Source organism: Ruditapes philippinarum, unplaced genomic scaffold, assembly GCF_026571515.1.
Source record: "Ruditapes philippinarum isolate M1 unplaced genomic scaffold, ASM2657151v2 ctg199_1_1_1_1, whole genome shotgun sequence".
Taxonomy (NCBI): domain Eukaryota; kingdom Metazoa; phylum Mollusca; class Bivalvia; order Venerida; family Veneridae; genus Ruditapes; species Ruditapes philippinarum.
Genome location: NW_026859993.1, coordinates 177909 through 189970, shown reverse-complemented (window position 1 = coordinate 189970; position 12062 = coordinate 177909). Strand labels below are relative to the sequence as shown.

The 12062-nt window shown below is 31.6% G+C and overlaps 1 protein-coding gene across 1 annotated transcript in view; it reads right to left on the bottom strand.

The window, feature by feature from the left end:
- Positions 1-11689, bottom strand: part of LOC132758549 (Fanconi anemia group A protein-like) — a 46119-nt gene extending 34430 nt beyond the window's left edge. The window contains exons 1-5 of the mRNA XM_060750226.1: positions 11604-11689; positions 11043-11148; positions 9803-9860; positions 8758-8885; positions 7835-8001 (exon numbers count right to left, since the gene is read on the bottom strand). Of these exons, the coding sequence (XP_060606209.1) occupies positions 7835-8001; positions 8758-8885; positions 9803-9860; positions 11043-11135 (446 nt within the window). The 5' untranslated portion in view covers positions 11136-11148; positions 11604-11689. The remainder of the gene's footprint in view (positions 1-7834; positions 8002-8757; positions 8886-9802; positions 9861-11042; positions 11149-11603) is intronic.
- Between the last annotated feature and the right edge of the window lie 373 nt (positions 11690-12062).

The following is a 12062-nucleotide window of genomic DNA, read 5'->3' as shown; positions in this document are numbered from 1 at the left end:
ATATACATAATATGTATATGTATATATATATATATATCTATATATATTTATATATATATATATATATATATATATATATATATATATATATATATATATATATATATATATATATATATATATATATATATATACACATACATATATATATATATATATATATATATATATAATATATATATATATATATATATATATATATATATATATATATATATTGATATATTGATATATATATATATTTATATATAAATATTAAATATATATGTGTATATATATAATATGTATATATCTAAAAAAAAAAAAGTCAAGCTAATGAATGACCCCCGGGGCGGGGCCAATTTTTACCCTAGGGCTTTTACTTGAACAAACTTTGTAGACACTCATTAGAAGATGTTTCATGCTAAATATCTTAGCTCTAGCTCTTTGGGTTCTTTAAAAGAAGATTTTTTTAATTTTAACTATATGCATATAGGGAAAATCAAAGACACCCTGGGGCGGGGCCAATTTTGACCCTAGGGCTTTTATTTGAACAAACTCTGTAGACACTCACTAGAAGATGTTTCATGCTTTATATCTAAACACTAGCTATCTGGGTTTTTTCAAAGAAGATTTTTAAGTTTTTGCTATACACAGTCATATAAGGAAAATCAATGACCCCCGGGGCGGGGCCAATTTTGACCCTAGGGCTTTGATTTGAACAAACTTTGTAGACACTCACTAGAAGATGTTTCATGCTTAATAGCTAAACTCCAGCTATTTGGGTTTTTTTAAAGAAGATTTTTTAAGTTTTTGCTATACACATTTAAGGAAAATCAATGGCCCCCGGGGCGGAGCCAATTTTGACCCCAGGGCTTTTATTTGAACAAACTTGGTAGACACCTATTAGAACATGTTTCATGCTGAATATCTTAGCTCTAGCTCTTTGAGTTCTTTAAAAGAAGATTTTTTAAGTTTTTACTATATGCATATAGGGAAAATCAATGACCCCCTGGGGCGGGGCCAATTTTGACCCTAGGGCTTTGATTTGAACAAACTTGGTAGGCACTCATTAGAAGATGTTTCATGCCAAATATCTAAGCTCTAGCTCTTACGGTTTTTTAGAAGAAGATTTTTTAAGTTTTTCTTATTGGTTGCCATGGCAACCAGAGATTTTATTTGAATTTAAATTTTTGAACAACTTTGAAAGGGGTCCACCTAAGGATCATTTCTGTAAAGTTTGGTTGCAATTGGCCATGTAGTTTAGGAGGAGATGTTGTTTGAAAAGTTTGACGCCATTTTTTGAAGGACGCACGACGCACGACGGACGCAGAGTGATGACAAAAGCTCACCTTTGAGCACTTCGTGCTCAGGTGAGCTAAAAACAAGAGCTGTCGGTAGGACAGCAACGCTTGACTATTCTGAGTGCTTGATAGTAAAAAAAAATGCTTCATACAGTTACCTCCTCCTGTTTACAGGTTGGGGTCATGATGGTGAACAAGTGTGCAAAGATTCAAAGCCATATGTCTTTGGAGTTTGAAAATATTTGAGGTATAACAGAAACTTTAACATAAATTCTAAGTCAAAAAAGGGGCACAATTCTGTCAAAATGCTTGATACAGTTACCTCCTCATGTCTACAGGTTGGGGTCATGATGGTGAACAAGTGTGCAAAGTTTCAAAGCCATATTTCTATGGACTTTGAAAATATTTGAACTATTACAAAAACTTTAACGTAAATTCTAAGTCGAAAAAGGGGCATAATTCTGTCAAAATGCTTGATACAGTTCCCTCCTCATGTCTACATGTTGGGGTCATGATGAGGAACAAGTGTGCAAAGTTTCAAAGCAATAAGTCAATGGACTTTGAAAATATTTGAACTATTACAAAAACTTTAACATAAATTCTAAGTCGAAAAAGGGGCATAATTCTGTCAAAATGCTTGATAGAGTTACCTCCTCCTGTCTACAGGTTGGGGTCATGATGGTGAACAAGTGTGCAAGTTTCAAAGCCATATGTCAATGGACTTTGAAAATATTTGAACTATTACAAAAACTTTAACTTAAATTCTAAGTCGAAAAAGGGGCATAATTCTGTCAAAATGCTTGATAGAGTTACCTCCTCCTGTCTACAGGTTGGGGTCATGATGGTGAACAAGTGTGCAAAGTTTCAAAGCCATATGTCAATGGACTTTGAGAATATTTAAACTATTACAAAAACTTTAACGTAAATTCTAAGTCGAAAAAGGGGCATAATTCTGTCAAAATACTTGATAGAGTTACCTCCTCCTGTCAACATGTTGGAGTCATTATGGTGAATAAGTGTGCAAAGTTTCAAAGCCATATGTCAATGGACTTTGAAAATATTTGAACTATTACAAAACTTTAACGTAAATTCTAAGTCGAAAAAGGGGCATAATTCTGTCAAAATGCTTAATAGAGTTACCTCCTCCTGTCTACATGTTGGGGTCATGATTGTAAACAAGTGTGCAAAGTTTCAAAGCCATATGTCAATGGACTTTGAAAATATTTAAACTATCACAAAAACTTTAGCAAAAGTGGTTACGCCGACGCCGACGCTCGGGTGACTACAATAGCTCTACTTATTCTTATCGAATAGTCAAGCTAAAAATGAAAATGAAATCTGTCCAAGAATATAAACAAGAGGGCATGATGGCCCAAAGTCGCTCACCTGTATATAGGCCCCTGGAGCGGGCCAGTTTTAACCCCAGGGCTTTTATTTTGAACAAACTTGGTTTATATGTATGCATGTGTATATATATATATATATATATATATATATATATATATATATTATATATATATATATATATATATATATATATATATATTGGATTTATATTCAATCAACACATTGAAAAACACATTTTCCTTTACTAATTAGTTTCATGCGCAAAACGCAATCTTCAGAAGTGTAAATGGTAGTTCTCAATAAAGGGACGTAACTATGAAGTGTAAATGGTGGTTTCTCAATAAAGGGGCGTAACTATATTAATACTGTTCATTTTTTAAAGTTGCTTAATAGATATTTCCTGGAATGTCTGCAGGTTGTTACAAGTTCGTTTCTTTTGTTAAGTTTAGCGTTTTGTTGTTTGCAGATAATGTAGAATTTCTCCCATAGGCACAAGTTGCATCGGTCGGAGGCTGGGTTGTAGGGTGAGGCTTGTTTTAAGATATTCCATGTTATGTTAAAGTCGATGTTTTCTTCTTTGAGTTCCCAGATATATTTACTTAATTCAGTGCTGTTTTTAAGCTTAGGATTTCTAAATGATGCTTTGTGGTTTGTAAATCGGGTTTTAAAGGTATTTTCTGTTAATCCTACATAAGTTTGTTTAGGCTTGTCGTCTTTGTTTCCACTGTAGCTCTATATACAACCGATTTCACCAAGCATCGTCCTGACATGGGGCAATCTATTAGTCAATCTATTTCACAAGTCAGGTGAACCATGGGGCAAGAAAGCGACATCCAATCTATTTGACGTAACTATGGGAAGCTTCGATGGAGCAGAAACTTGTGAGTTAGTTGGATTATATTTACTTAACGAAATAACACAGAAACATGGAAAAAACTTTGGGCTATATCGAGATGATGGTCTAGGTGTATCTGATGCGAAACCACGTGAAATTGAAAACATTAAAAAAGACCTGTGCTCTATCTTTTCTAAACACGGCCTGAAGATTACAATTGAATCCAACAAAAAAATCGTGAACTTTTTGGACGTAACACTCAACCTGAAGAATGGCAAACATGTTCCATACAACAAACCGAACAACACACCATTATATGTGCATACCGAATCGAACCACCCACCGAATATCATCAAGAACATACCCATAGGCATTAACAAACGTCTATGCGAAATATCATATGACCAAGAATCTTTTGACATAGCAACACCAATCTACCAAAGGTCTATTACAAATAGTGGATATAAACACCAACTTAAATACTCAAATGAAGAAAAGACAGACAACGGTACCAAGAATCGCAAAAACAGAAGCAGAAATATAATCTGGTATAACCCACCATATAGTAAAAATGTAGAAACCAACATTGGAAAAACGTTTCTGAAAATACTAGACGAAGAATTTCCCAAGGAACACTTGCTACACAAAATATTCAATAGAAACACAGTCAAATTAAGTTATAGTTGCATGAACAATATAAAAAACATAATCGACGGACATAACAAAGCTATTCTTTCCAAAGAAATAGTAAAAAATCAGCCTAAAACATGCAATTGTAGGAAAATAATAGATTGCCCCATGTCAGGACGATGCTTGGTGAAATCGGTTGTATATAGAGCTACAGTGGAAACAAACGACGACAAGCCTAAACAAACTTATGTAGGATTAACAGAAAATACCTTTAAAACCCGATTTACAAACCACAAAGCATCATTTAGAAATCCTAAGCTTAAAAACAGCACTGAATTAAGTAAATATATCTGGGAACTCAAAGAAGAAAACATCGACTTTAACATAACATGGAATATCTTAAAACAAGCCTCACCCTACAACCCAGCCTCCGACCGATGCAACTTGTGCCTATGGGAGAAATTCTACATTATCTGCAAACAAGAAAACGCTAAACTTAACAAAAAGAAAACGAACTTGTAACAACCTGCAGACATTCCAGGAAATATCTATTAAGCAACTTTAAAAAATAACAGTATTAATAGTTACGCCCCTTTATTGAGAAACCACCATTTACACTTCATAGTTACGTCCCTTTATTGAGAACTACCATTTACACTTCTGAAGATTGCGTTTTGCGCATGAAACTAATTAGTAAAGGAAAATGTGTTTTTTCAATGTGTTGATTGAATATAAATCCATACATACAGCTCTGGGATACCATCGAGCACTCTGTCTAGGGTTTGTACTGACTTTTAGTGTTATTGGATTTATATATATATATATATATATGTATGTGTATATATATATATAATATATATATATATATATATATATATATACATATACATATATATATATACATATACATACATATATATATATACATATACATATATATATATATACATATACATACATATATATATATATATATCATATATATATATATATATATATATATATATATATATATACATAATATGTATATGTATATATATATATATATCTATATATATTTATATATATATATATATATATATATATATATATATATATATATATATATATATATATATATATATATATAATATATATATATATATACACATACATATATATATATATATATATATATATATTATATATATATATATATATATATAATATATATATATATATATATATATTGATATATTGATATATATATATATATTTATATATAAATATTAAATATATATGTGTATATATATAATATGTATATATCTAAAAAAAAAAAAGTCAAGCTAATGAATGACCCCCGGGGCGGGGCCAATTTTTACCCTAGGGCTTTTACTTGAACAAACTTTGTAGACACTCATTAGAAGATGTTTCATGCTAAATATCTTAGCTCTAGCTCTTTGGGTTCTTTAAAAGAAGATTTTTTTAATTTTAACTATATGCCATATAGGGAAAATCAAAGACACCCTGGGGCGGGGCCAATTTTGACCCTAGGGCTTTTATTTGAACAAACTCTGTAGACACTCACTAGAAGATGTTTCATGCTTTATATCTAAACACTAGCTATCTGGGTTTTTTCAAAGAAGATTTTTAAGTTTTTGCTATACACAGTCATATAAGGAAAATCAATGACCCCCGGGGCGGGGCCAATTTTGACCCTAGGGCTTTTATTTGAACAAACTTTGTAGACACTCACTAGAAGATGTTTCATGCTTAATATCTAAACTCCAGCTATTTGGATTTTTTCAAAGAAGATTTTTTAAGTTTTTGCTATACACATATAAGGAAAATCTATGACCCCCGGGGCGGGGCCAATTTTGACCCCAGGGCTTTTATTTGAACAAACTTGGTAGACACCCATTAGAACATGTTTCATGCTAAATATCTTAGCTCTAGCTCTTTGAGTTCTTTAAAGAAGATTTTTTAAGTTTTTACTATATGCATATTGGGAAAATCAATGACCCCCTGGGGCAGGGCCAATTTTGACCCCAGGGCTTTGACTTGAACAAACTTGGTAGACTTTCATTAGAAGATGTTTCATGCCAAATATCTAAGCTCTAGCTCTTAGGGTTTTTTAAAAGAAGATTTTTTAAGTTTTTCCTATTGGTTGCAATGGCAACCAGAGTTTTTAATTGAATTTAAATTTTTGAACAACTTTGAAAGGGGTCCACCTAAGGATCATTTCTGTAAAGTTTGGTTGCAATTGACCATGTGGTTTAGGAGGAGATGTTGTTTGAAAAGTTTGACGCCATTTTTTGAAGGACGCACGACGCACGCAGATTGATGACAAAAGCTCACCCTTGAGCACTTCGTGCTCAGGTGAGCTAAAAACAAGAGCTGTCGGTAGGGACAGCAACGCTTGACTATTCTGAGTGCTTGATAGTAAAAAAAAATGCTTCATACAGTTACCTCCTCCTGTTTACAGGTTGGGGTCATGATGGTGAACAAGTGTGCAAAGATTCAAAGCCATATGTCTTTGGAGTTTGAAAATATTTGAGGTATAACAGAAACTTTAACATAAATTCTAAGTCAAAAAAGGGGCACAATTCTGTCAAAATGCTTGATACAGTTACCTCCTCATGTCTACAGGTTGGGGTCATGATGGTGAACAAGTGTGCAAAGTTTCAAAGCCATATTTCTATGGACTTTGAAAATATTTGAACTATTACAAAAACTTTAACGTAAATTCTAAGTCGAAAAAAGGGGCATAATTCTGTCAAAATGCTTGATACAGTTCCCTCCTCATGTCTACATGTTGGGGTCATGATGAGGAACAAGTGTGCAAAGTTTCAAAGCAATAAGTCAATGGACTTTGAAAATATTTGAACTATTACAAAAACTTTAACATAAATTCTAAGTCGAAAAAGGGGCATAATTCTGTCAAAATGCTTGATAGAGTTACCTCCTCCTGTCTACAGGTTGGGGTCATGATGGTGAACAAGTGTGCAAGTTTCAAAGCCATATGTCAATGGACTTTGAAAATATTTGAACTATTACAAAAACTTTAACTTAAATTCTAAGTCGAAAAAGGGGCATAATTCTGTCAAAATGCTTGATAGAGTTACCTCCTCCTGTCTACAGGTTGGGGTCATGATGGTGAACAAGTGTGCAAAGTTTCAAAGCCATATGTCAATGGACTTTGAAAGTATTTGAACTATTACAAAAACTTTAACATAAGTGTTTACGCCGACGATCGGGTGACTGCAATAGCTCTACTTATTCTTATCGAATAGTCGAGCTAAAAATCAAATTCCAATTTATATTTAACTAAGACTTATATTTAACTTTTAGTGAATTCTAAATATTGTTGCATATTTTTTGTTTAAAATGCCTCCGTTGATTTATGTTAGAATTTCAAATTTTATGTTCTCAGGTTTTTGAACCTTCATGGAGTTCCATTATGCAGTACTCACTCTAAAACACTGGGGAATAGATAATTATACATACACCATTAATAAGTTAGAATCAGCTGGATTATTCAGTTTTCATTTATTTACACTGACACTTTTCATCTTAAATGGTGTTGGTTTATCAAAGATGGCAAGACACATGGCATACATCCAGTTTGACCTTAGTTTCCAGGCACAATTTCTGACTTTTCAGACAGATTATTTAAAATTTCACAATAAAAACATATGAAAAATAAGCCAATAAGAATTGCTGGGTAACTAAACTCTCGTATTCTTATTTAAATACTTACATGCAGAAATATTGCTCAATACTAAAGATGCCTTCTTGGTGAAGAGTCCACATGAAATGTAATGGAATTCTTGGCAATCCATGCAGTTTATCATTCAATCTTGAAACATTCAGCTTGCCTGTATCTTTCAACTGTTTCATCATCAGCAATAATGATTGAACTTCTGCCTATAAATAAAAACATATGGCTTTAAATAGAAATATATATCTATAAATAAGAATATCGACTATATATTGATTCAGCCTAGCTTTTGCTTCGAATGATTTGATCATTTATCCGAGTCAAGCATTGAATTAATGCTTCTTTTTCATCCAGTAAACAAAGTCATTCCCAATGCCAAAACATAGCTTTCTTTCCAATTGAGAGACAAATTTTCCCCAATAGACAGTCTGCATAAATGGTGTTGCTTATTTGCTTAAATAGGGACTATTCTGAAATAACTTATACAAAAATAATAATACAGAAGTTATCAGTAGAAGGTTTGTTTTTGTATTTATTATGTTTTCAGCTGTTTCTGTTAGTTACTCTAAAAATCCCAATTTTTACTTTTCATAATGCTTTTTACCTTGAATTAAAAATGGTGCTGGAGGCATTCCTTAAATGTTAATTGAGAAAAAGCCTGGAATTTAACATATTGTGAAAGTGATTTTGATATTGGAAGTAACAATACAAAGGCGTTGCATAGGTTTGATCTGTATTGACTCTCTATTCAATGTGTACAAAATCTCTACAGTAATATATCAACAATAACAACATTGTTGACGTCAAAAAGCGCGGTAAGATAATAGCGTAAATATAAATTTATATATGTAGTTATCTTGCGGACACATATCACAAATTTTAAAACTAAGTAAGATCTATTAAGCAACCAAATGTTGTCTGAAAACCTTGAAGTTGAAATGGTTATAGAAACAAAATCTTACTGTTTTATCTTCTGATATTTTGCCACTGTCAGAATAAAGGGATACAACTCTCTCCATACATATCTCTGTACTATGAAACTGCCCATCTGGCAGATCATGTGACTTCAATATTGGCAAACAGCCAAATTCTGGAATGAAATAAGATGTTCTGTCAAAATAAAACAAATGATTTAAATCTATATCATCAACTAAAGCTTCAATTAAAGCAGCACACCTCCAGATTCTATCAATTTTCATAAAAGTTATGGAAATGTATCAAAAAGTAAAATACTGTGAGATGAACAAATAAAGCAAAAATAAATATTGTAATTGGCACTTTCAATGCAAGAAAATTCCAAAAAAATGGTCAACATGTGCAAAAACAGCCCTTACTGCATTAGAAACGCAGTAGAAATATAGTGATAAAATACTGCAAAAGCAGTATTAAACTGCATATTACATTTAAAATATCACTTGGATCTTGAATGTTTTTATCTTTCTTAAAATTTTAGTACATTTTTCTCAATATTGATTTTCTAAATATTTTGGCTCATATGGAGGCATGCAGTTTTTAAAGCCTTGTGTGAACTTTTTTGATACACTTATTGAGTTGTACTTATCTTTAAGAGAAAAAACTTATGAGATAATAAATGTAGATTGTTTGCATACACAATTTTGCTATTTCTTCCCCCTTTAATACAATTGTTGGATAGTATGAGAGATTTTCATACTGCTGACAGTGATTTATGCAGGATTAATAAAAATACAACAACATGTAAATCACTTACTGCCTATCTTACAACACTGTCTATTGATTATGTCTTCTGAATATTGTTTAATTTGATATCATTAAATATTAAGGCTCATTATGCCCAAGAATTGTTTTAACTTTTATTAATTACCATGACACCCCTATTTAGTACTAGTTGCTACAGGAGTTTAGAATTAATCTTTGTCCTTTAACCTGCTCTAAAAGCATTTATTTAAATGTTATAAAACTCATGTTTGCCCTTCCTTTAATAAAAATATCTAATCCGTGTCTTTAAATGAGAACATAACTACACACCTGCCAAACCAGTCAGTAAAACATTGTCATCCTTGCATGCCTGTCGAAATGATGATACCTGTCCAAGAAAAAATTGTGATATTTTTCAGCAGACTATTAATAATGTCATAAGGCCAACTTTCCAGCTTTAAAGAAAATGGAGGAAACATGATATGACCATGAAGGTTATTAAGAGCTAGAATTATGATCCCAAAGATACATGTACAATCTAATCAGAATACATAGTGATGTTTTTGAGCTTACATGCATGCAAAACATTTAACAAAGAATAATGAAGAACCTTTACATTCACAAGTACATATAATTCAAAAAAGAAATCCTTTCAAGTTATAGGTACCGGTAATTGACAGTTGAATGTTGTGAAATGGTTTTTTGTCCATACAAGACTAGTGTAAAATGTTGTATTAAGAGGAATATAATCCAACTGGTCCTTTTGTATATAATGCATGCAGGTCTAATGTGATGATACGAAATTTTATTAATGTATTTTATAATAATAGCATAATCAATATTAGTATATGATTTAAACATTATGCTTATCAAAATTTCAAATAAGCAGCTATCAATAGGATGCCTTACAATAATGTACTCACTCACTCACTCACTGGCCTTATTATAAGACCTATGTTTTACTTATTTTATCTTAATCCTTCATTAATCTGATTTTTTTTTTCATTTTCCATGTTACATTGAAAAAGCCTTGCGAATATAAAATATAAAATGTCACAATGATAAATATTGAATGGTAAATAACTTTTTTATGTCTTATTATTTTGACTAACAAGTCATTAATTGATGGAACTTGCTTGTCTCATTATATTAACATAAATGTTCCGGTGAGTTGGATATTAAAATACTGAAATCTGGCTTCAAATGAGTGTTTAATGTTTTAGTATAATCCTTTCTGGTTTTATTGTGGGTTAAATAATATCGCAAAAGTCTCCTTTTTTTTATACATTTTTCACATTTTTACATTAAGCACTACCTGTTGAGGTTGCAGAGGCGCTCTTAATTAGAACTAAGTTGCACTTTTGATAAGAAACTGTGTAAAAATGTCATCGTAATTGTGAATTTAATAACACTTTATATCAACCTCTCCATTTTCTTTTAATCACGACGTTCTTGTATACCTTGTTACTTAAATTAGATTTAATATCAGCATTAATTACTTACTCTCAATACTGCGATATTACCGGAGCCCACCCAATGAAAAGACAACATAAAAAAAACGTGTACATACCTCAGAAAGGGTCTTATCCAAGTTTTGGTTGTGTAATAGAAGTTGGAAAACTGTTTCTTTCAGTAAATCTTGACTGCCTGCCATATCATACATTCATCGTACTATACTGAAGATTATATAAAACAACAGGGACCTATTTGTTACATGGACGATATCACATAAAAATCCATTGTAATTATTCATTACATAGGTACTGGGATTCAAAGCTCACAATCTTTTAAAATTCGTGAATAATAAAAAAATAATTTTGTTTAGAAATCTACATAAAATTAGTATTTTATATACAAACTATAAATCCTTGTTTAAAGAAATCAAAAAGCATAGTAAGTTGTGGAAACGATTGCCTAATAATGCCCTATGATTGATTATAATATATTTTGTAGCCCTATCATCTGATCATAATTTATACTATAGCCTATATCGGTTCCTTTCTCAGTTGTTTCTGCCTTTGCGGGAAAATTATAACCTGATCATCAGATCATTAAAAAAATTATCTCAATACTAGTAATCTACAAGTAGAAGAAACGCAACACATAACTATCATCTTTATTTATTTCTTACACTGTATCAAGAGCTAAAGGTATTTTCTTTTCACTTTGACACTTTCACATGTGTAAGGCGCTTTGTTTTCAAAAGATCTATTAATGGCGTTAAATGAAAAAGGGGAGCTAACTTTTGCAAATAAGTTGCTCAACATGCACCATGGGACAGAAGATAACGTGTATCTTTCTGTCCCAGCTTCCTTCATGGTTTTATTATAAACTGATAAACGTGATATTACATTCAAATAGAACAGAATTTAAATAAGAAAGGCCCTCTAGCTGTCTAATCGATAGGCCTAAATTGCTGCATTTATTCTGTATAACCAAAGCATTTTATTTGCAAGCTCCACTCCAAGCTTGGACCAAAATATGTAAGTTTATTTTGGTCCCATCATAGTCCCATCATATTAAATGAAATCATGTTGGTTTTTTGCTTTTTAGCTCGAAAATGGCATATTAACTACCAGATTATTTTTTT